This window comes from Triturus cristatus, chromosome 4_2 (assembly GCF_964204655.1).
Source record: "Triturus cristatus chromosome 4_2, aTriCri1.1, whole genome shotgun sequence".
In the NCBI taxonomy this organism is placed as follows: Eukaryota; Metazoa; Chordata; class Amphibia; order Caudata; family Salamandridae; genus Triturus; species Triturus cristatus.
In genome coordinates, this window is record NC_140586.1 from 323874066 (window position 1) to 323900711 (window position 26646).

At 41.4% G+C, this 26646-nt stretch overlaps 1 protein-coding gene across 1 annotated transcript in view; it reads right to left on the bottom strand.

Annotated features, from left to right (window-relative positions):
• Positions 1-26646, bottom strand: part of HMCN1 (hemicentin 1) — a 1072905-nt gene that overhangs the window by 886227 nt on the left and 160032 nt on the right. The window contains exons 3-4 of the mRNA XM_085601687.1: positions 5529-5687; positions 1295-1417 (exon numbers count right to left, since the gene is read on the bottom strand). Of these exons, the coding sequence (XP_085457813.1) occupies positions 1295-1417; positions 5529-5687 (282 nt within the window). The remainder of the gene's footprint in view (positions 1-1294; positions 1418-5528; positions 5688-26646) is intronic.

Genomic DNA, 26646 nt, shown 5'->3' on the forward strand with positions numbered 1-26646 from the left:
AAATATGAAACATTACATGGACATTAACGAATAAAAACAAAACAACAACAAAAAACAATATGGTCCAGGAAATGGTTGGGCAGATGTAGTATGGACTATGTAGTGATAAAAATCATCACAACTACCTTAGTGAAGTGGGGGATAATGATGTAGTGACCAAGATGTAGTGATATGCCTATGTTGTGGTGGGTAATGTTGTAAAAAACAGCCAAAATACAATTTCCTACTGATTTTTATTTAGTTTCTATAATGCATTTTCATTGTAAAAGGCACTTTATAGCATCTTGTGTGCTGCACCTCCTGACTGAGATGCTCTTGTGTCACACTGCTCCTTCAGGTAAGGCATTTATTAGCAAAATAACGTTTTTATGCATTTGATATAACTTCATCCGAACTCCAAGGACAGTTGGAGCACTCCACAGACGACATTATTGCAATAGAAGCATTTCGAAGTGATTCTGGACATACAATCTTATATTGTGCATACATGCATGCATGGAGGCTGAAGCGGGATTAAAAAAAAGCAGCAGGTGATTTTACATGGCATTGTGCATATTTCTAGTTTTTTACATTAAGAATATTTAAGATATGACGCTCATAATGATAAATTGATTTACCCACAATCGCATAAATGCCAAAGATGGGATTAGAACCCAAGTTCCATGTTCAACTAATCCCCACATGTCCTCCTGTTACATTTGAAGACCCATTGAAGGGGAGAGCAAGAGTGCTCGAGTCTGTCAGATATAATGTTACCATGACTATTATATTTTTTCAAATAAATTCACTTTGTGTCAGATCCGGATAGAAACACTGCTAGCTCCCTTAGAATGTCTACTAGCTCTGAATTCCTGGATGAAGGAATGGTTTCCACAGTGATGAGACCACAGAAGCGACCTTCAAGTGGCAAAGTGCCTCCCCACTAGTTATTCAGGTGCTTTAAATCTCCAAGACTAGAGGGGCCGAAAGCAGGGCTGAGAATTTGTTTATAACACGTCACATAATAAATGGCTTATTAACCTAGAGAACAAAAGGTGGTGGGTCTTAAAGTGTACAAATAAATGAAGCATTATCATCAATATTATTGAACTGATATGCTTGGAAAACCTTCAGTAAAACTATTTGATAATCAGAACATTTGGCCGAAACATGCTGTAGCGCCTTATTCCTTTGATGAGTTCAATGATTTTAGTGTAGCAGGTAGCTTTAGTTGATTTTAATATTACAATTACGACACAGAACTGCACAAGTAAAATGACAAAACATTTTTATTTCCATGATGTGTAACATTTACCTCATTAACTTGCTTCTTGTCCAAGTGGAACACTTGTCCAGAACTTGTTGAGGCAATCTCCTCATACACCTTGTAACCAATGTGGGCCCTGTCGTCACAATCGCCAGTGAGAACAAATACAACCTAGGGGTCAAAAAATGCAAGCAAAAGTAAGATCTATATAGTTTTATGACATACACAATATGTCAACACATTTCTCTTCTGTTTTATTAGAGCAGGGGCGGCCAATATAGATCCATGGGCGTTGGATTGTCATAGATTTTGATGATGACGACTGCTTAGGTTGATGATTTCTATTTAATATATACACACACACATATATATATGTGTATATATATAGCTTGTTTGGATATTCTGGCATGGATCCAGCCAGATTGGATTTACGTTGGAAACTACCATTCTACAGGTAAATGTTACAACCACTGTTCATCCTTTGAACTTTCTTTCAGACAAGATGTCCACATATTTTAAACGTTGCTATTATTTGAGTCTATATTTTAGTTGGAGGATGTAGACGTCAATAATAAAATATTGGAAAACAGCAGTCGCTAGAGAGAAGAGCTAGATTAGAAACGGATAGATGCGCTGAAAGAATTTGAGATGGCTAAGCAATAGGGGAGAAGCAGAAAATCACAGAGAACAACACACTGTTACTCTTTCTTTGGTCATTCCCCAGCTCTGTTGTTTATTTTACAAAGTTGTCTCTATCATAAAAAGCAATTTCTACAACGTGCACACATATTAACTACAGCTTAGAGAGCCCATATTATCCCTTCATAGAGCTTTAAAAATGGACCATTTTGCCTGGTCCCGTAGCGCTTAGATCCTATCTGTATGTGACACTCAAGAAGCAATCATTATGACCATGATGCTGATGGGAAGGAGGCAGTGGTAGGGAAGAGTTAGTTTTCAGAAGCTAGAGCCCAGGTTTTGTGCTAGCAAGGGAAGACCACCAGATGCATCTGTAAGAAGTTCTCTCATCTCTAGAACTGTAGGAAGAGACAGTATGCATGTACTTTATTGACTACCGAGGTTGAAGGCACCTTGCTCAATATTGTCCAATCTTTAAAAATGAAGGTTCTTCACTGAGGCCAGAGCCAACCGTCCTCTTGTATCTACTGGATGAGACTTTTGAGGGTGGAGGGTTCTATACACCTCCAAAAGGGATGCATTGCAGATACGGCTACATCACTCCTTTCCTTCTCAGCTTCTTGGACCAGGATCCAACAAAATCATGGCGCTGCTACCTTACGGAATACAAGGAATTTACACTTGTATGTACAAAATACATCGATTATTAGATCATTGCACCTTGAAGCCATTAGACATCAGCGCAGACGTTTGATCTTTTCTTTCCTCTGAAAACTTATCTTTTCTGCTGTCCACAGATATTCCGTTGGACGTTCATTTCATATTAAAAGCCTGGGTAGCGTACTTTCAAGTTGTAGGTAAGGTTCCCGAATATGGGTGAACGGCTAATCTTTTGAGTATTGAGGGGCCAATTGGTCTAATTCAGTGTTGGGTCCGTTTTTGTTCCCAGAGAGTGTTGGTCCTGATGAGAATCCCCGGTGAAGGGATTCGAAACGCGTAGACCTATCTTGACCTATCTTCGCCTTTGGCCAATCATCTGCTAAAACAACTAAAAAATAAGCGTTTAGAAGTACTGCAAGTGTTATTTGCTGATGGCCTGATGTATTTTGTACATACAAGTGTAAATTGTTTGTTTTATGGTGTATAGTCAGTATTTTGTGAATTTTGAGTGTTGTTGTTGTCTGAGTGATTGAGGTACGCTAGTGGTGATGTTATTTACATGTGTTAATGTAGTGTAAATATTAGGAATGTATTTTTTTGTATTTTCTGATTATTTGTGAAATGCTTTCATCACTTCAATATAACCGTGCAAAATAATAAGAAAATTTGCATAAAAATATTTTTGATTAAAATCAACCAAAAAATGGTCAAAAGTGGACGTGTTTAATTCAGTTCATGTTAAAAACTTTTTTGGAAGTTTAGTGCAGCACTGGCACTCTCTTTGTTTTGTTTAGTTTATATGACTTGGCCTTGCTGCCATTGAGTCAAAACCCAAGCTTGTTTTGCTAACTGGTGAAGTAGACATGGGTGGCTGACAGCCTTTTGCGGGCCGTAGTAAAGAATTCCATGCAGGACCCCCCCATAGCATAAGTATCTGTTCCTAAGTTTAAAAAACACATATATATCCTCCAGGGAAATAAATTACACGGCATTTCCAGCTTCTAGTGCTGTCTAGTGGTGTTGGACCAGCTAACTGAAAAAACTATAAATAAAGTTTGTAGAACGAGAGCAGGGCCCTGAAAAAGTATGGGTCCAGAGAATAATATTTGCTCTGCACCTCCCCCCTTCTCCTTCTGACAACTCTGTATCACTGGAAACTACAAAGAATGTGTTATCTGTTTAGCAACATGTTTTTAATTGCTAATCTTTTTCAATTATAAAACGAAAGGTTCTGTGGAACCGAAAATGTATACAAAGTACAATTTCCGTTAATACAATCATTGCGTTTGTTGAGAATGGAAGTACGATGTTTGTACAGGAGACAACCCAATGTGAGAACAATGTTCATGGCACCAGTTAGCATCATTACTAACACAATGATTCACAGAAGCAGATGCAGAAGGAATTCTCCTTAGCATGAGTGATGTGATTCCACAGGGCAAACATGCCCCTTTCAAACCTCACAGCTAGGTCAGTGTGAATCACAAGGCGACAAAAGTCTCTCAAATGTATGTGTGTCACTTCTAATTCCATGTACTGGAAAAAAACATGCACTGCAGGGCTGACAAGTAAATCTTTGAAGCGATGGCAGAGCCACAGGCTGCTACAATATACATCTGGGATTAGCAGAGCAACAAAGGAAAGTGCACACAGGCTGCTGTGGATTTTCATCGTATTAGGTTGACTGTTGTTGAGGACATGAACAAAGTGGGCGGATGGACGGATGAGTAAACGGATGGATGGATGAAGGAAGGAAGGAAGGGCAAGATAAGTAGACAGGTCTGAAATCTTAACCGTCAGATAGAAAAGCTAGTATGGTTTGGCAGAAAAACAAACTTTACAAACAGGTAAGAAAGTGACACAAGCAGGTGCTCCAATAAGAACACTAAGGGGCATATTTCCAAGGAGTTAACGCCACCAGAACGTCACTTTTTCCAATGTTCTAGTGGTGTTAACGCCTTCGCCTTGTTTACAAGGCGGGGTTAAACCACTTAACGTGGTTTAATGCCGCCTTGTAAATGATGCCCCTATTCACCAAGCACTTAGCGTGAAAGGGCATGCAAGGGGTAGTGCAGTGGGCGTTCAGCCGCAACACCAATTACTTTTTGATGCTGACCCATATTTACAGGGTATGGGGCAGCGCCTAAAATACTGCCAGGGAATACCTGGTCTTAGGCAGGCGATACGAGGAGAAATGTTTAATTTCTCCTCATATTTCGCTCTTTGCACGTGTGCTGCATACACACATATATAGCGTAAAACGCCTGTAAAGATTGTTTATGTGCAGGCAGGTGTCCGTTCCTGCACATAACCAATTGCCCCTGTAGCTCAGGCACCCCATTGCCATTTTGCTAGGGTGACTGTGCTGGTGCTAGGCATCTTTTTTTGCACCAGCTCTAGGGGTAACGCAGGGGTGCGCCGCATTCTTGTAAATGTGGCACATCCCTACATTTTGAAACTGCCAGAGCGCAGCGTTACCAAATTTGGCGTAACACTGCGCTCTGCCAGTTTCTTGTAAATATGCCCTTAAGTTGTCAGGCACCTAGAGAGACAGACTGCTGTTCAACCATTGCCTGGAGCTCACAGATTGTGGCCCAGTCTGCATATTTCAATATGGTTGTATGTCAGAATATCTTACAATAAAATAATGTGTGACATAAATATTGTGCCCCAAATATCATTTAAATAAATGTTGTTCCATTGGGTGTAGATTTTATATTAATGACTCCAATGGAGCTGTATGATTGTAGACGATGTCTAAGACATGATTTTTGGGTCTGGCGATATTCTGACATCGATATTTTGGTATAACACTTTATGTACTAAGCCATATGGAGGAAATGGGCAGAAATCGGAATTTTAAACTTTTGCCAAAGATTCTGGTTTGTCCTTAAAATCAGAAGAAATATGAATGCAGTACACACAGTCATTGATGATAGATGCATGCCAACAGCTTATATAAGCCTACCGTTCACCCTCTTACCTGCGACTGCTTCTGTTGAATAAGCTGGAGCACTTCGTGGGTCAGTCTGTAGTCTTTCGACCGCGCATCAGTAAAAACGTAAATGAAAGATCCAGGAAGAGAAATTTCTAAAGCAATTTTAATGGCACCGATGCTCATCTCTGGACAGTCGCCACCACCCTGTGAGAAATAAAAAATAGACTTATTTCCTGAGCCACAAAAAAGCAATATATATCAACACAACAAAACAAACCAGTCAAACAGATCAAGTCAGTATACTAAAAGCTATTTCAGATTTTAAATTAATCATTTGGGGAGTCACAGACATCTTCAGTGTTAAACCAGGTGTGGTTCACAAGTAGATCAGGGTAAACTTATTTGAATTGGATACATGTACATTGTCACTGTTTAATATGCTTCCTTCAAACAGTATCCATATTCCATCCCCTGACATAGGGTTAGTAGCGACTCCCCTTCTAAGGGGGAGGAGCGTCACTCCACTGCTTTTCAGCAGTGTAAGGTAAATTAAAATGATAATAACTCAATGTTATCATCATTTTCTTTTTTCCTGTTGCGGGTGCAGCAGCTTTGTTAGGTGGGGCTGCTCTGCTGACAGAGCAGAGGAGGGGAGGAGTGATTTTCACTCCCCAAGTGCGCATGCATGTTTGGCCAACCGTCTCGGGCCGGCCAAACTTCTATGCGCACTTAGGGGCCGATTGCAATGCAGTGGTAAAAGGCTCTGACCGTCGGTCGGAGCCTTTACGACAGCATCATAAAATGCAGGTCGGATTCCTTTATGACCACCTTGTTACAATGGAGGTGGTCAGAAAGGCATTCGACCGGTCATTCTGGCTGGCTTCCAGCGGGCTCAGAGAGCCCGTCGGCTAGTCGGATTGTGGCCTGTAATGCCAAAGGCGGCTCTTTCCGCTCTTTGGATTATGATGTCGGGTTTCGGCAACCTTTCCATGCCGGCCTATCCGACACAGAAAGGCTGTTAGAACTTGCATTTGGGGGGCCCCAAAAGGCCCCATTGGGTGCACGCCTCCGGCTGGAGGTCGTGCACCCCGTGGCAGGCACCTTGATGACCTGGCACCTTGATGACCAGGGATGAACTGCACCTCCCATTGTACAATGGGAGCATGCATTCCGGTCGGTTTACAGCCAGAATGCATACTGCCATTGTAAAATGTAGGAATTCTACCGAACACTGTTCGGTCGCATCCCAATGGACCGATCGGGACCGTCAACCAGGTGTCGTTCAGTCCCATGACCGAGACGATGTCGGGCGGAGTTCATAATCAGCCCCCTAGCATGTTCTCCACCCAGGCTGCATTACAGACTGGGTGGAGTTTATTGGTGAGGTATAGTGGTGTGTTTTGATAGAGAACTTTGTGTGCAATGCACGCTGTTTTGTATGCGGATCTTCCTTCGATGGGGAGCCATTTAAGAGTTCTGAGGGCAGGAGAGATGTGGTTGAAACGTTTGCAGTCAGTGATGAGTTTTGCTGCAAGGTTGAGAACAGATTTGAGTGGAGCTAGGTGGACCTTGGGGATTCCGGTGAGGATGGTGTTACCGTAACCATTTTCCGAAAGGACAAGTGACTGGACTACTAATTTAAAGTCATCAATTGGAATAAAGGGTTTTATTTTCTTGAGATGATGTAGAGTGAAGAGGGCTCCTTTTGCCGAGTTTTTGATGTGGACATTGAGATTTAGGCTATTGTCGATGGAGAAACCAAGAGATTTAACTGAGTTGGACAGGGAGAGTGAGCAATTGAGGGCATTGAGGTCGGCGATCCAGGATAGAATGGGGAGAGGGTTATTAATGGGGGAGAAGAGAATGGTTTCAGTTTTTTGGGGGTTGAGTTTGAGATGATTTAATTGGAACCAGGATTGGATCTCAGTGAGGGTGTTGTTAAGGTGTATGATGTTTGCATGGGTTTTGATCTTGTAGTAGAGTTTGGTGTCATCGGCATAGAGGTGGTAGTTAATTCCAGCTTGTTTAAGAGTGTGGGTGAGGGGTTCCATAAAGAGGTTAAAGAGAGAGGGGGAGAGTATAGATCCCTGTGGGACACCTAGTGAGACCGGAGTAGGGTTAGAGAGACAGTCGTTGATTTGGATTTGCTGAGTTCGGTGTTGTATATAGGAGACGAACCATTTGTGGGCAGTACCATTGAGACCAAAGCGATCTCTGAGCACATTAAGTAGGGCAGAGTGGTTAACAGTATCAAACGCTGTGGAGAGATCTAGGAGGATAAGAAGGCAGGTCTCACCATTATCCAGGGAGTGGCGGATGTCATCGACAATATTAAGCATGGCAGTGTCGGTGCTGCAGTCTTTCCTGAAGCCTGAATGTAGGGAGTTGAGTACGTTGAAATTTTCGATGTTTGTCTAATTGGAGCGGGACACATTTTTCAAGGGCTTTAGAGAGAAGGGGGAGGTTAGAAATAGGGCGAAGATTGTTAAGATCAATGGGGTCGGCATTAGGGTTTTTAACAATGGGGGTGATCTGACCAAGTTGAAGGGAGATGGGGACAAATCCTGTGGTAAGGGAGGGGTTGATGATTGTGGTTCAAGATGAGGTAAGGATGTGTTTTAGGTCTTGGACAAGGTTCGATGGGAGGGGGTCTTCAGTATGGGAGGACGGTTTAAGTTTAGCAATGATGTTAAAGACTTGCTGCTCAGTTACCAGGAGGAAGTGAAGTAAGGAGGCATTGTTTTTTAGTTGTGAGTTAGGGTGATTGGTTTCAAGTGGTGTAGAAGAGGATGAGTGTGGGCAGTAGTCTAGGGGAGGTGTAATAGGTAAGTGAGGGGAGTAGTTAAGGTGAGGTGCTGTAGTGAGTAAAATTGAGGAGGGAAAAGGGGGTGTGGGGAATGTGGTATGTGCTCTGGTGGTCATGTCAGGCGTGTGTTGGGAGTTGGTTGGGATCTGTGTTAAGAGGAAGGATTGATCTATTTTGGCGATTTTTTCTGAGAAGAAGTGGGCAATTTCTTCACATCTAGCGATCAATGCCATTGGATTTGGAGGTGTAGAGGAAGTTTGGTTGCGAATGATATTGAACAACTCCCTGGGCCTGGAACCATCTTGCAGTCGCAAACCCTGTGATTCCCAAACTCACAGGGTTTGAATCAACAAAATTTTGGCCGTGTTCTAAACCACTTGCATTAGTAGGAAAGGTTTTTCTGACTCACAAATGGGGACTTGCAAATCATTCTGAATCACAGTTAGGAAGGGCAGGAAAGGGGCGTACTCTGCTAATTGTGATTCGGAGAGGTTTGCGACTGCAGTTGGAAAACACTGTAAAGTTACTGAAGTTAGTTAGGGTGGTAACTGATTCATGAACGGAAAGCCAACCCTGTGGCTATGTTTCCTCTTTGGGGATTGTGTCAGGTGTGTCTCGACCACTGCCAGCTCTCACGATTAACTTCTAATGGTACACAATTCTTTTTTAAACAACACTTTTTCCTTTAAGGAACACAGGCTTATTAAAATATGTTTGCCAATTGGGAATGTAATACCAGTGCTTAGTTTGTCAAAAAGTAAGTGCCAGGGCTCTCGTCAGGAGGCCATTGCAGCTTGCACCACACATTGCCCCTGCCATGCTGCCAATGATAGTAACAACACAACTACCAGCCATCACACTCCTACTAGTGTGGTAATTCTGACTATTTCAGGCCCCTAAAGCTATAAGAATGGCTTGGGCGGCAGGTAATAGTGATTGTTGATATATATTGAATTAATAATTCACGGATGTTGTGGTCATCTCTAAAGTAGCCATATAGCGCCACCTTATGGCAGACTATCACAAACACCGGCGACAATTAAGTTCGGAAACCACTGGCTCAAATTAAATACTGTGTAATACACGGAATGAGGTCTGCCTTCCTTTGCAGTCCACCTTACCTGCATTGGTAGCACATCAGAGGGCGTCGTGAATAGCAACCTGCCTAATTATTATTATGTTTTCGCACTGTCACTGTTTTCTCCTCTTCCTCTCCCTCCTTCTTTTTCCCTTTTCTTCCTTGCTTTTGCTATATCTGATGATCATTAATAAGTCTCAATCCCCAACAATGAGTGCCTATGTCCATCACCTGCAACAGCCGACACAAAACCATGACACATTTTTTACAGTACAAAAAGCAGACTAATCATTCAGCTAAAGTGTGGGGTTAGGTTTTAAGCAAGCAGCATTCTATAAAGCGCAGAGAAATCAAGCTTCTCAGTTGCTTTGCTATCCTCTGAACCCCCATAGCAAGGATGCTACCCTACTTCAAATGACTTACATTAGAATACATTCTGAGTGGGACTGCAGTGGGTGCAATAACAAAATACTGACTCAGCATCATTCAATATCTTCCAGGAAGAAAGAAAGCCAGAAGCAGAAAGGCCTCATCACAGATACAATCAGTTTATTCCTACGCCTTATTTACATAATACCTGCCACGCCGTCGGTGAAGACTGAATACTGGATTCAACTGAAAGACCCCTCTTTGGACAGAGAGAACTCTTAAGTGACCAACATTTGGAGGCCACAACCCTTAATTTACGCTCATGTTTAGCTATAAAATAAGTAGTATTCTGTTGTAATCTTTAAAAATAGAAAACCTCTACAATGCATTTGTAATTCTAAAAAGTTTAGTTAGCATCAGCATTGCTTGTTACCTCGAAATCCAGGAATATAAAATGGCGGCTTTCTGCCAATGCCTCAGTTGGCTTGCGTGTCACAGTGTTCCTTTCGCAAAACAGTGGTGTAGGTTGGTGCTAAGTCTGCAAAGTATTGTCTGCATGGTTAGCTTTCATTGGGCTTCTGTTTTTAGGTCTGGCTTTTGAGACAGCTTTAGCTGTCTCCCTGACTATTGAGCTTCTAAAAAATCATTCATAATATATGTAGGTAGAGGGGCTTTTGGACAACAGACTTCAAACACTGGTCTGTTAAATTGTCATTCACCGTTTTCTTGCGTTGACCACAGTATACAGCACGGGGCAATGGATCAGCCCACTTCATACATTGGCTCGCTTTGCTTTGAGGGGCTGCACATGCCTGTATATATTGTTACCAGGGTTGGCTCTAGGGCGGTGCGATCGGTGCGACCAATTGACATGGGGTGGGGCGTTATTTTTGAAAATGGGTATTATCATTTTAAAAGCACCTGCTGCCTCGTTCCTGGCCTCCATCAACTTTCGGACATCAATTAAAATGTCAAGAGAAGTCCGGTGATTAATCGTCTTACTGGAAAGGAACTGGAGGTTTCTCTAGTGGGAGTTTTGACTCATCCTAAGGTAGCACAGAGGGTTAACATGCCTGCTTCTAAGAATTTGTACTGTGCAGATCAGGAACTGCATATAATGTAACTAGGTCAGTCGGTTACTGCTTCTGTAAGAGAGCTCTTTTTGTTACTTGTGGTTTAGTCAAAATCCTAATATAGAACATTGAGCTATTAACTGTCATCCTACCGCTGCATGCAAACTGCAAGGAATATGTTAGAGCTATATGTTTTTTTGCCCAGTCTTTCATTATCCTAATCTTTTGGGAAGAAAACAATTCTTATTATGAAAGAGAACCCCTAACAATGATGTTGCGTTTTAAACTCTGAATTTGTGCTTTTCGTGAATAAAAACTTAAACTTTATTGCCTACCAGTATCGATGACGTCACTCCTACAATACACCTTATAGTACTGTCTGATGTAACATTTCCTATACACTGATTTACACACATGATTGTCTCTGTGCAATGTGTGTGAGGTGTAAAGTGCTCTGACACCTTACACTGGTATGAGTGGCGCTATAAAACTAAATGAATCTGAGAGACAGTGGTTAAGGGGACTTGAGAGGCACTGTTAAAGGGTGCTAGTGAGGAAATTCGTGGCTGAGGTGGTCATTGGGGGGTGTCAACAGACACTGTCACACAGGACACCACCAGCGCTAAAGCCGGCCTTTCCCACATGCCCAAAAAGAGTTCCATTCTCTTCCCTGTAAAATCTAGCTCAAAGTGAGTTTATTTTATGTATTTCTTCTATTAACTTTACATACTGGCTGTTTATTTTGCGTGCAATTCAGATGCCAGTTAGATTTTGATTTATATTATGTCTCCTCTTTAAAGTTCCTGTTAAGTGTTTAAGTGACATTACACCATTGTAGCTGACTGTGATTGGAGGGCTTGGTTAGGTGATGATATATTCTTGTCTACTTCAAAATATTAGTAACATGCATGATGCAGCAAAAAGGCTTGTTTAAAAACATCTCTAGAAAAACAGCTGCTTCAGTGAATGATTTTTATTTCTATTGAAAGCAAAGGGTGGTCACGTTTAGGTACTGGCATATTTCTTTTTTTTATTTTTAGGTGTGGCGTTAGCCAATATCTTTTGATTTGACTAAAATATGTATAATATACATAAATATACAGGGGCTTTCAGCCACCTCCGTTTGTCCATTGGTGCTTTGTTGTGTCATTCACATATTGCTTCTGCCCGCTACAGCATATAGCATGTGGCAATGGGTCAGCCTACTTAGAGCACTGGTTAACTGCACTTTGAGTGAACGCATTTTGCTCTCTCACAAGGAGCACATCCACACACAAGGTAGTTTCCTGCAGTGCTAGTGCTTTTGTTTTTAATTTACAATTACTTTAGTATTGCCTTTGTGTTTTGAGCCTGATGTTATAGCAGAACGCTTCTGATGCACATTCCATCTTTAGCAGATCCCATCTCCTGCCATGCAGTTGTAAATTCCTTTTGGAGTGTTTTACTTTTCTGACTGCTGCTATTTTACAGCATACCAGATTGTGTTCATTTTACACTATTCTGTATTAAGTTATCCTCTTTTTATTATTTTTTCTATCATTATTTCTGTCTTTCCTTCTTTCTTTCCCTCCTTCCTTCTGTTCTCCTTTCTTGTTCCTTCACTTTCCAACCCCAACAAAACAAAACAATAATTGACAGAAGGCTGGCGGCCAATGCCAGACCTATTGGCTTGGCAAATGCTTGATTATTTTGGTGCACATACTTGCAATAACATTTTTAAATATAACCAGCACATGAGCCTTGCCAAGGCCAGACCTATTGACTTTGCCAAACAGACTGCACAAGACTTTTGGATTACTTTCACCAACTTGCCTGCCAAATTCCTCCCAAGCACGACTACACCTCGAACTAAGCCATGAGAATATTATTTGCTCTACGTCACAAGACCAACAACTGTCGCCCCATACTTTTGACCTACAACAAGAATATTCATTTTTTAGATCTATCATAAGCCCTTGAAAAAAGCCCCAGACCTGCGGAGAGTCTTCTCAGAGGCAGGAGAGGAGCCACATTCATGCATGTAATTTACACTCTTTAGGCTCCTAAAATACATATATAGGTTTTTACATACACATCTTTGTGAGTTTTTTGAAGTAGAATGCGAATTTTGCAGCAAAAGCCGCATGTCATGGTAAAAAACGTGCTCTTCTCCCCTGCTTGGGCTCCTGAAATGTCATAAAGGGTGTGGACTTTATTGCAGTAAATGCTGCACAGCTTGGAAACAGGAGCTTGTGCAGGAGTGGCAACATTTCACCTCACGCATAATCAGAGCCTAAGAGATGCTTAAGCTTTTCAACCACAGAAGGATGAATAGCTGTGTTGTTTGCAACAAGATTTCAACCTGTGACTGCCAAGTTACCTACAGATTTGCCTGGTCCTCCTTCTAAAGTATAATATGTTTCCTTCTGGTATTTTTTTATTTAGTTTTGTGTTACCAATGTTAAGTTAGTCTCTAGTACCTATTTATTTATTAAAGAGTTTTACATTGGTCCATGCGTAACCTATTGGTGACATCAGAACGATGTGGATGAGTGTTAAGATGAGAATGACTACTTTAGGATAATACAGATGTGCACCTTGCCCTCCAGCTGTAGGTTATCTGGAAACCTGACATGTTTTGGCCCAGCACAAACAATCATCAGGGTAGGCCTTCAAACTGACGATGAGATCAAGTGCCTCATTCTGAGGACAGGATGGGTGCACCATCGAACTACCTGTGACAGTCAACTGTAAGGAGGGATTATTGCTGATAAGACAGTAGGAATATCTCAGCCTGAGAAGCTGCTTAGCTGGTTCCACCACATCCCTCGAACAACTCTGGGAAAAGATGAGAGGTCGCTCTCTTGCGCAATTGCTGTGAACCACGAGCAGAACCACTTGTGGCGCCATTGTATGCTGACCTTGCATTCAAAATTTCCAAGCGCCCACTACTTTAGGCAGCGGTTTATTTGAAAATAAGTGCAGGGGGTCTCGTCAGGAGGCAGCTTGCACCAGCCCACTTCTCTTGTTAGCGCCGCCTAAAACAGAACCAACTACTAACCATGAAAGTACGTAGAGGATGTGGCGTAATGGCCAGAGCTGCCAACTTTCAGAGCTGGGGATTCAGGATCGAGTATCAGTGTCGACTCAACATCCTGTGATTCTGGGAAAATCACTTAACTGGTGCTCGTGATTAAGTGCTGGTGCTGGGCAGCCGAAACCACCGGCTCAAATTATGCACTGACTTCAGGTAAAACAACCAAGTGAACTAGAAAACTGACTGTGCCTCTACCAGTAAAACTGAATGGGCATTTTGTTTTTTATGCACTGAATCTCTGAGAGAATACGACTGAATTGATCTAGATGTTGTCCGATTAGAAAGGCAACTAGCACGTGTCATAGTGAGCTTGCACCTGTTACATAATCTCGTCGAGTTATATTTTGTGTGATTATAATTCTGTAACCCAAGTTTTAGAACCCTGCGCCTGATTAACCGTACTTTATGTAATAATGGTATATCTCTTTCCGTACTTTATGTGATAATGGTATATCTCTCTCCGTACTTTATGTGATAAAGGTATATCTCTTTCCATACTTTATGTGATAAAGGTATATCTCTTTCCATATTTTATGTGATAATGGTATATCTCTTTCCATATTTTATGTGATAATGGTATATCTCTTTCCGTACTTTATGTGATAATGGTATATCTCTTTCCGTACTTTATGTGATAATGGTATATCTCTCTCCGTACTTTATGTGATAAAGGTATATCTCTTTCCATACTTTATGTGATAATGGTATATCTCTCTTCGTACTTTATGTAATAATGGTATATCTCTTTCCGCACTTTATGTGATAATGGTATATCTCTTTCCATACTTTATGTGATAATGGTATATCTCTCTCCATACTTTATGTGATAAAGGTATATCTCTTTCCATATTTTATGTGATAATGGTATATCTCTTTCCATATTTTATGTGATAATGGTATATCTCTTTCTGTACTTTATGTAATAATGGTATATCTCTTTCCGTACTTTATGTGATAATGGTATATCTCTCTCCGTACTTTATGTGATAAAGGTATATCTCTTTCCATACTTTATGTGATAATGGTATATCTCTCTTCGTACTTTATGTAATAATGGTATGTCTCTTTCCGTACTTTATGTGATAATGGTATATCTCTTTCCATACTTTATGTGATAATGGTATATCTCTCTCCATACTTTATGTGATAAAGGTATATCTCTTTCCATATTTTATGTGATAATGGTATATCTCTTTCCGTACTTTATGTGATAGTGGTATATCTCTTTTCCTATAAAGAAAACCACTGGACTGGACAGCATTTAGTTTTCTGTAGCCAAACTGCTTGAGTTCGGAGTCTCTACCTTCATACTACCTTCCTGAGCAGGGCAGGACTGGCATCGCAAACCAGCCCTGGCAATTAGGTCCGACCAGCCCCAGGTGGGATGGGGGGGTGATGTGGGGGGTGCTGGCGGGAACACTGCTGCTGCGTGCGCTTTTGTTACAAGGGGACGATTTTGCAGCACTGCTTTAAAACGGGCCCCAGTAACAACAAGCATTTGGTATTTAATAGGTCTCGCATTTACGGGAGTTTGAGCTATTTGCACTGCAATAGCTTAAACTCTCGCAAATGCGAGACCTATTGCATTGGAAATATTTTTTTATTTACTTGCGCCCTTGCGGCGATATCACATTTATGGTGAACACGCCCCTTTCTTTAGACAAGCAAGTCTAAAGAAAGGGGCGTGGCCGACATGAAAGTAAAACCGCAGCATGGGGCGCTATGACAAAAAAAAGCATCTGTTTGTTAAGTTGACAAACAGATTTGTTTTTTTGTAAAAGTGCCCATGCCGCGCTTTCACTTTAATAGAGGCCGCACACCCTTCTTTAAACACCAGTTGTCTAAAGAAAGGGGCGCGGCCTCCATGAATGTGAAATCGTCACATGGGCGCTAGTAAACAACACTAAATAAAAAAAAAAGTACGCGCGGCCGCTATACTTAAACCGGACAGCGCTGCTAAACGAAATGAAGAAACGCGACCGCTATAACTAAAGCAGACCGCCATTAGTATGTAAAATAAAAGCTGGCAGCGTGCCAAAAAGCAATTCACACAAGCGGTTTGGCTTTGTTTAATGTTTTTGTGAGGGGATAGGAGGGTTGAGCAGCAACACACTGGAGAGCGGGGGAGTTTGGGAGTGTGAAGTAACACAAGGGACGTGTGAGCTAGAAACATATGCCCTATTATAGAGTCATCTATAAAATAAAATTTAAAAGTACCTGCAGGATCCTGCGACCAGGGGAAGGACACTGGACGCAGAGGAAACTGTACTTTTTCCATGCGCCACAGCAGGGACAATCACTTGAAGACCCAGAGGAAGTAGGAGGTTAGTAGGAAAAGGTGACCAATAAGGAGCAAGGAAACAAATGACATTGAATCCAACCAATGGTAAGTAAAGGTAAGTAATGGGCAGGTTCTAAGCTCGTCTTTAAGCTTTTTTTGTTAGCAAAAGATTGAGCTGACAGTGCATGTGCGATGTTCAGGAAAAACCTAAAAAGCTATAACTCGAGTTCCTGCCATGTTCCTCTGAGTCACGTCCTGCCTACAGATTCAGAGCAGAGCTGATTGGGCTATCTACAGGCCTGGTGGGCTCTTTTAGAGTATTTTTTAACAGACTGCGTGGCTAGGGTCCTCTAGCAGGTTACATACAAAGTATTGGTAGAGAAAGATCATAGAGAAAGATTACCCCACCCTTTATTTTAAAGTTTGTAAAGCGTAATGGTCACCCAAAGGTACCTTGGCACTCAAAACCCTTAACAGAATAAAAGGACATACTGCTACATAAAAATCAGACATAAGAGGTACTAGAATAGAAAAAAAAGCCAGGTATTCAAATGTTTCCCAAAGCTCAGTAAACAAGATTCAGCTTGCAATGGAAGTGGCAGGCTGTTCCAGGGTATCGAATGGAAGTTTGGCTAAAGCTGCCTATACGGACTCTTGCTATTGTAATGAGCTAATTTCTCTGCATATTATGGCTACCATTCAGACTCCATAATTATGCTGGTTTGCCATACATCTCATCGACTTTGTGCACTGCAGGCTTTCTGAAATGGTTTCTCTGCTGCCAAACACCTTTTCATTTTCTGCCTTTTCATGCCCTTAATTTCACCATCGTCCACTTGCCAACTTTCGGTTTTTCTTTCACGGAGAACAGCAGTGCACCTTCTACACAAGTTTACAAATCACAGGAAAGAAAATGTGCAGGGTTCTGCCCTATTCACTAAATGGAGTGACAATCTGTAAAAACAGAGGCAGACAAAAGAGTGATGGCACGGACGGAGTGCACATCTCCTGTCCGTATGCATGCACATCTCCTATTCCCCTTCGGCAGAGAAACCGACGATAATAGGTCTCGCCAAGGTGAGCAGCCCATGCGCTGCGTCGCTAAGCGAGACCTAAAAACGGCCCCCGCGGTCCAAAATCAGCCCCCACCCTTCCGGCCCACCGAGGGGAAGCGCCCAGTGCCCGCTACAGCCAGTCCGGCTTGTTCCTGAGAAGCTTTGCCCATTTGGCCCCGTAACCCTGAGAGTCAAGTACAGAAAGGGTGTACTTGGTGCCCAGTAGGTCCGGCCCAGGGACACCATTGGTAAAATACCCCAACCACCAGGGCTGAGGACATGTAAATCCTGCTTGCCGTGTAGTCCCTGAACAGAGTCTGGCAGACCCAAAACATTCTCCATGTTGTACTGATGAGGAACTTCAAATGTAATGTAGAAGATAAAGATCTTCAAAACATAGCCAATATATGTACTGCTCAAACATCACTTTCCTCCTGAGGTCCTAACTCCGAGTTGGTTGGTGTTTTCCGACCCCTGAGCAAACCCCTGTTTTCAAAGGTTTCGGAATTCCATGTTGGGTGTTATTTACTACACCCAGTAATTTTCGGGTTCATTAAATACTTCACCCTTTGTCAAATATCGACAGGTCAATCCTGCTGGAATTTAACAGGTGAAAAGCATACAGTATTTACCATTCCATGTGAATTTTGGTGAGTAAAATACCGACATCTGCGTGTTATTCCCCAAAAACTCAGTACAGGTGTTATTTATTGGATTTGATAAATAACCTACTCCAGAAATCGTTATTTTTCGGTTGTGATAACTAGCACCTTTTTCGACCAACTCAGAATCAGGGCCCTAATCTCATTTTCTGAGGGTTTCCCTTGCCCACTCAGGTACAGGGCTCCCTTGCTTTTATTGACAGATTTTATTTATTTATTTATTTTTAAGGTTTTATATAGCGCGAACAAGACCCTTGCGGGTATCAGAGCGCTTTACATGTCATATATTTGAAACAAGTATAAACATAGAAACATACAAATATAGGTGATTCAGATATAAGGTGCTCAATAATACAAACTAGTAATTACAATACAGTGTTCAATAATACAGACTAGTAATTAGAATACAGTAATAAGTAATTCACGTGAATATAGCCATGAGAATCGCTTTCATTTCTTTTTTGAAGGAGGCCGTGGAGGGGTTCATTCCTTTTTCTGTGGGCAAAGCATTCCAGAACCTGGGAGCCATTCCAGAGAAGGATCGGTTGTAAGTTTTTTTCTTGACAAATCGTTGTGGTTTCAGTAGAAGATTCTTGGAGCTTCTGGAGGATCTATTACCAGCAGAAAGTACCAGTTTCTGAGCTAGATAGCTCGGGGCCTTGTGCATCAGATTTGATGTATTGTCTTAAGTTTAGAGCTTCTCGTGACCTCTTTTTCTGTTAGGCACCTCCGTCTACCATGCTCACCTGTTGATTGTGCTGTTATTCTTTAATATAATAACGTTTTATACAATGCATACATTTTACATGTAAAATCTGTTTTTCACTGTAAATTGATCAGAGGCTCCCAGAGTTTTAAGGCGCTATAAAAATCTACTAAATTCATTATAAATAAATAAAAAACACCAATCAGAGGAAGGGTGTATGAACAGCTGAATATAATTTAAAATGTTGCCTGGTTTAGTTGACCGATTCAGAACAGATTTTCGAAAGAAGCATTTCAGGGCATAACGTCATGTTTGAAATCCGTAATGAGGAAATAAATGGCCATGTGTTTCCCAAATTAAGTAGTCAGAATAAATTGACAGGGGGAAGAGAACAAAGTGCAGACAAACATAAACTGTAAGGGAAGCATGCCTGACTGCATCAGCAACTGCCATCAGACATGCGAGTGGCTACATCCGCAGAGCACTGACCTCTTCCGCCAGCCGCGCGCAGCTGATTGCGCCGCTCACAGAATGTCCAATGAGAAGACACGTTTGCCCTTTTGCAGGATCCAAAGGCAAAAATATACCCAATGGTGATGTTCATCACATCTAGGAAATACAGAGAAGGGGGGACCCAGGGGGTGCTAAGCGCGAGCCAGTCTCCCCCTGGGTGGTTTCGCACAATGGAGCAGCCACCCAGGTGCGGGGTAGGGGTAATTAGGGAGGCGCGAGGCGCAAGAGGCGAGGTGATAATTAGAGGTGCTGTGGGGGCGGGAAAATCATTGTGATCTAGGGAGTGGGGAGGAAGGGTTTGGAATTTGCCCCACCCACCCTTCCCCTTTTTTCTTGTTTCTTTTTGTGTTTTTCCCTTTACCTCTATAGGTTTCTTCTATTAGGTTTGGCTACTGCCAGGCCTGGGTTTTTTCTTTTTGCCACGATAAGACAGGTTTTTCGGTTAGCTAGTTTTTCTGGTAGGCGGGTTTTTGCTGGGGGGGTGGGCAGACTGGAGCGGGATTGCCCATCCTCCAACGGGGGAGGTGGGGGACGTAGTCACGGGGACGGGAAATGAGAATGAGGGGGATCTATCAACAGGAGTCATTGAGTTGTTTTTGCTTGGGGTCTACCTTGGGGGTTAGGTTTTTATAGATGTCAAAGAAAATTTGGGGATTTGATTATCAGATAATGGAAAAATGGTGTTTAGAGAAAATTATAATTTGGCATCTGTCTTAATAAAGTGGCCTTTTTTGCTAATAAAGAAGTGGTGGATCGTGAGTTATTGTGCGGGGCTTCTCTACATCCAGAAGGGTTATATTTTGTAAATGCCATTCTCTGAGATAGACTGCGGGTCAATTCCGGGCTATTGTTTTGTTTAAGCTAAGATACCTTTTACTGGACAAAAATACAAAGGTTATATTCTACATCCTTCCCAGGACCCACAGAGGCCCCTCCTGATTATGTTCATACCAAATAAGGGCTCGGTTTGGTCCTAAAGTAAAATTGAAATGTTGTCTATGTACACCACATTCTGTGATTTTACAGGCTAGCCAAGCCTCAAAGAACCTTTTATTTTAAGAGGCATAGCTTTGGTGAAGAGACTAATGAAACTGAAGAAACCACCGAATATGGTGGATTTTATTCACATATAGTGGGTTTGTCATGTTACAGTGGGCGTTTCACATACTTAAGTCACCCAAGAAAATTATACACATGTATAGGCAACAGAGTTAACAGTGGAAACAACAAATGAAATGCAAACAGGGTAAGTAAATAAATTACTTCTGCTAGTTGAAAGCTAATGAGGGTAGGAGTATGTGTAGTGCATCTCTATCAAGGCCAATATATATTAGTAAGGCACATGATTCAGGTCGTAGTGTGCCAAATTTTGACTTAGACATTATTATGGTTCACTCTGAAAGGTTGACAATGAACCTGGGTGTAGAATACCATAAAAACATTAAGGGAACACTTCTTCCCTCAATCTGTGGGCTACACCACCTACAGATATTTATAGTTCAGTACGAACCAGCATTGATGGTGTCATGGGAGTGACAAGTTAAAGGGTATTGTTTGTACCATAATATACATAATATACATAATGTACCATAATATACATCGCAATACACACAATACTTCAAATCTTGGAACATCTTTAATCATTGTGAGAACACTGCCTAGACTGAAGGCAATACTAATATCTTATATGAAATAGATTCGTTCAGTTCCGGCCATTAGCTCTCCCTAGCGTGATGTGATGAACACTGAATTCATGACAGCTAAGTTTGGCCATTTAGTGCTAAGTAATAAAGACAATTTGTTGAGAATGTGTATCAAAGTTGAAGTTATAGAATAGAGTCCTCCCGATGGGTACACCTTGCACATCAAATAAAACGCCACTCAGTGGATGTCTTAGGGAAATGAGTAAAGGATCAGTGATAACCCTGAAGTTAGGATGGTATGCGGGGATGGGTTGTTCTCAATTAGTGATCGTTTAGTATTAGCCGCGTCACCTACGATGAGTGGCACTAATTCAAATACTCAAATGAAGAGTCTATCTGAAGATTAGGGTTGGCAGCAGGTATACTTAGCAAATGTGCTCTGTAAAGTCAGGGCTATCTTAGTGACAATAGTTGGCCTAATAAGGATTTTACCACCAAATCTATTACCTCCTACCAACATAAGTTCTTAAATTCTGTCACAGAGCGTGGTAGGGCTTAAAAGACTTTCTGAGTGATCCCACGTTCCATGAACTTTTGAAGGAATTAATGTTCAATTGTGAGAGTTTTAAACTCACAAGTAAATGTCTGTACGTCATCTGCAATCGTAGTAGCAAAGGAATATAAATTAGCAGAGAGATACCTCTGGGGCATGTTGGGTTTAATAACTAATTCATTATTCTTATGTAATGTCTGTTTAATTGCTTGTCAATTGCTTGACAAAGAATGTGATAGTTGACATTATAGGTGTACGTTCTAGTGCAACAGGTGAGAGATCAGTATTTAGGTAATATGCTCACACTTTTGGATGATTTTAAAGGGATTCTGCTTAAGTTCAGATGAAATTTATTGGGATTTTGGGCTTATCATCATCATAAACGAAGTAATTGCAAATGCAGTCTTACTTTACGTAAGTTGTTGGAAGCATTCATTTTATGAAGGTGTACTGTCCATTTTAAGAATGGCTCACCAGCGCACTATACCCACTATAGAATACTGTACTATACTTAACTATTCTATACTATACTGTGCTACAGTATACTATACTATACTATTCTATACAGTACTGAGCTATAGTATACTATAACATACTTTTGAGGATTGCCCCCACGTTCCTACTATATGTGAAGGATTGATGTTAAATTCTTAAATGACAGATTGGAATCATATCGCCATTTGTCAACAACGCCATAACTGCGAAGCCCATAGGGCAGATGGTTGACATTAGGAATGCCCGATGAATTAATTTTGTCAACCACTGTGAAAAACTTACAGAGCTGTTGGTAAAATGGAGGTAAGTGTCTGTTAATTAAGGAAGGAACATCCCTAGTGGGCCAGGTAAATAAAACCTGGAGCTGCTTAGATATTTTGTAAAAACAATATGAGTTCTTTAAACGGTGGACTCTTATAAACAAACAGTTAACAATGGAATAAGGCATTGAAGAATAGCAGAATCATCATTCAACTCGAACTATAAATGCTTATGCTGTGCATCGAAGACCGCAGCACTGAAGAGAGACTATCAATGCGCGATTACACTAGCGACATGTGAATCGTCGTTAAGAGCAGAGAAATATGTGGTTTTCGTGGTCACTATCCAAGGGTTCTGGTACATCTAAATCAGAGCCTGACTGACATAGGGCTGAATAGACAAGGAAGTCCCGCATGGAGGCACAGTATGGGGACTGCACATTTCCAGTTAATTCAACCACTAATAGATTCCAGGAAACTGTGGTCTACTAAAAGATCAAGGGCATTGTGATTCAACCCCATTCCTATCATCATTCTGAAAAAAAATAGTATTTTCTGGGTAAAATATTTATTAGCACTTTTTCATGATTATAATGAATTGATTGATATATGATAAAGTTGGTGTGGGAGCCATGTATGGCCAATACTTGAAAAGGATCACAGGAGGTCCAAGTAATTTCCATATGATCACGCTAGTATGCTGTATGCGGAAACCTGTTTTCAAATGAATATTTCACCACTTAGCAGACTAGATTATTAAGGAGAATATCCTTCCTGTAGAGCAGGATGGGTTTAGAGAAGGGTTTGCACTAGAGGTAATGCAATGGAAATGTGGCATAGAAAGCTATGTGTCTGAAAAAAACTTTAGACTATAGTGGGATAGAATATTTCATGGCGTTTAAATGGATGAGCAGCTGCCACCTGTGACAAGGAATTAGCCATTGAGCCAGGCTCACTGAGATAACTTGAGCACTTTTACGACCACACATGGGCAAATGTTTGTCATGGGCACTTATGAACAAAATGTTAACATCAAATTGCCCTAAGAAGGATGCATACTTGCTTTGACTCTGGTTCACCTTTATCTGCCACACATTTTTTCAGGAGTGACCACTTTTTTCCAAAAATGAAGATAATATGAATTCTTCCCACTAATGCTCACTGACGACGAGGAAATGCAATAAAACAAATCTTACCATGAATCTGCCTAAGACAAAAATATTGACTATTGGCAGGAAGAAATAGGCCACACTTGCATCATGAATGGAAAAACGATAGAGCAGGTGAAAGGCTACAACCATCTAGGAATGCCAATTACCTCAAGTTTTACTTCCCCCATATAATGTGATCCATTGTAGTCAAAAACTCCAAAAAATACTCGACTCACAGTTATTCAACAAGCGTTCTGAGGCTTTATTTTACAACCAGCTCTAAAAACCTTTGATTAAAAAAATGTCACAATATGAATGTGCTATGCTGCTGTAAGCATGGGTTCTGGGGACGTCACATGCCTTCTGATTCAATACAAAGCACTAATACTTATTATATCTGTGTATTTCAACATCTCATCATTAAAGAAGTCACCTCCAGCTCAATAGTAAGGAAAGTGGCTTGGAACTATTGGTTCCGGTTAAAAACCTCAGCTGCTAACTCAGTTCAGGGCTTGCTATCAAGTGAGATTGGTCATTACAGTGATTTTTGACAGGGCACTGGTGACTCGAATATTAGATGCAGATACTTCCAGGTTAACCAAATCAGAAGTTAAAGTGCAAGTTTCTAACATGATTAAAATATTGAGTTTGCAGGCGGACCTCAACAAATTTAAAGATACCAAAACCATGGAATCTTCGGTAGACAGATTTTACCCCACAGCTCTACCTGGTCGAGCCATTGAGTCGTGTGATGAGGCTTAGATTCATGAGGTTCAGATTATGTCCCTTTCTCTTACTGACACTGACGTATATGTTAGATGGTATTCGTGAAATATTGAGATTGAAAAATAGAACTGCATTCACTGAATATTAGATGACGTCCTTTGAAGCGTAATTTGAATACACATGGGACCTGTACAATAGCTGATGCACTGTTGTTTTATGAGAAAGTAGAAAGTTACAAGATCTGGTGTCTGTTCGATTATTGGAAAAATACCAATCAACTGATTGCATAGATGTGGTGCAAGTTAGAAAGGTGTGTTCATTACTGAGTTACATGATTTGATTCTGTTTTGAGAGCTAATCGGCCCACTGCTCAATCTTTATTTTTCATCTGAAACAATTATTTGTTTGATGGACATAATTGTGTGATAACCAAATCTATTAAGATTGCTAATGTATGATAGTTGCTGGTCTTATTGTAAAGTTGATGACTTTACTATAATTATGCTCTCCTAAAGAATAAAGGATCTGAAGTAAGTGTCATGTAATGATATATCACAGTAGACTAAGGTTCAAATGTGCATCATGAGAAATCAGTGCAATAAATTAGTTTCAAAGACAAAACGTAATATATATATAAATAGGATTAGGATGGCTCCTTGCTGCTGCAAGTCCAGTTCAAATTTAGAGCATGTGAACAGAGTAAATGTTCTGTCTCATTGAGTGGGAGAAGGGTTACGTGCCTTCTGTCGGCCATTGGACATATGGCTTAGTCGACACTGCAACTATGTGTGGGCTCCTCTGCCATGCATCAGATTTTTTGAGAATGTCTGGATGCAAAGCACTCTGCCTGTAACCAGATCTTGCTCTGGAGGAGGGAGGTGCATGGGGTTAGTCTGATGGTGCTTGCAGATTGATTGCGTGTATGGAGGCAGAGGAGTGGCTGAGCATATTTAAAGAGATTTTTTTTAATGCTGAGTGGGCGTGAGCCACGTGACTCTGGCACTGCACTGTATGTGTTAAGGGGGAGAGGAGAATTAAGTCTTGTGGAGTATCTGTCATGGTCAGGAGCGGGCCGTACAGGTAAGAGCTGCAGGACGATAGGGCCGGGGGGAGGGGTGGATTTTGACAGACGACAAGAGAAAATTAATTATTTATTTAATTTCCCCTCATGGTCGTCTGTCAACGCACCCCTCAACCTGGTCCCACCACTCTTACCTGCACAGGCCATTTGTGGTCATGGTAATCGTTCCTGTAGAAGACTGGACAACACCCTAGGGGAAACATGGGCTGGAAGGGACAGTAAAAGTTTGACTTAAGTCACCACTGTCCAAAATTTCCTGGATCCATCCTGGTCCAAACCATTGTCCTCATCTGCAGCCAGAGCTGGAAATGGTAGCGATCCATTGATAGGTCATGTTTGGAATCCCCCGAAGACAGTGAATGGAATGGGTGCTGGATAGCATGTTATCAATGGAGGGCGAATAACCTGGGTGAATGAGTATGGGCTCGGGAGGCTCTGCACTTTGATCCTGGGGGCCTCTTTGCACTCTGCAAGAACCACGAGGATCTTAAAAAAGTGAAATTCCTCACAACGACTCAAACAATCGTGTTTGCTTTTCAAATGTATTAATCTGTTTACTAGGATCCCTTAAAGAACACTTGGGACCCACGTAGCAGTTAATATGCCCCAGTCATTGTGTGAGTGACGATTATGCCAGATGGGAATCTCTTTTCCTGAAAGTGAGAGGGTCATCGGATTCAAAGTTAACGGTGAGGGGAAAGTGTTCCCTCAATAAGTGATGATTGTTGTTCCACAGCAGGGTATCCAGATGGCTTACATTTTCACTGACTTTCTAGACTCAGTTACACTAGCCCTCTCCTGAATAGGGAAACCTAAAATACTCCAAACAAATTCCCAGGCACGTCAACAGAGGAAAGCTGCTTCTGCAGATGGACAAGATAGAACCTACAAAGGGAAACAACCATATATTAGATCAGAATACTATAAAGAGGTATACTTGGGGATGCATAAAACAGCTGGGTTACTTTTAACTATAGGGTTCAGAATAATCTTTTATATAACAAGAGAGAAGCACAAGTTGTTTATGCTGTCGCTTGGAACATTTAGTTATGAAACATACCCTTGTTTAAACTTTTATGATGTATATGTCCACTGGGCCCATTCCAGACCTCTTCACTGAGATCATCTCATCGACAAAGTAAGGAGTTAAAGGAGCTGTCATAAAGGAGACAACTACTGTCGTACACATTATTCCCATACTAAATTGTTGTCAACTGCAGTACAAATTGTCCATGACATCACTTGGAAACCAAAGGTGGAAAACTCCCCGTTATTAGGACCTACCCATCTACAATGTTATGTTGCGTATGCACTTCATGGAAACAAACTTCTCCCCCATAAATTGAATCCCTTTGTACAGCTACGTAGGGGGGTAGAGATGAGTCAAAGTTGAGATGCAACCATAATGTACTTCCTCATGCCCCCTTCTCCATCAGCTTCCATCTCCCTTCCCATCTATTGAAAAAAGTATTCCCCCCTTATGTTAGTGTTCCCTTAGTATCCTTTTTAAAGATGAATATCTGCATCTTTGCACCCTCTTTTATCTGCCTCCCCAAGCATCCCGAACTGGCATCTTGCTACCCTCCCCAATTCCCTCTGGTCTCTCCTTCCCTTTCATATTCTTCCTGAGCCATG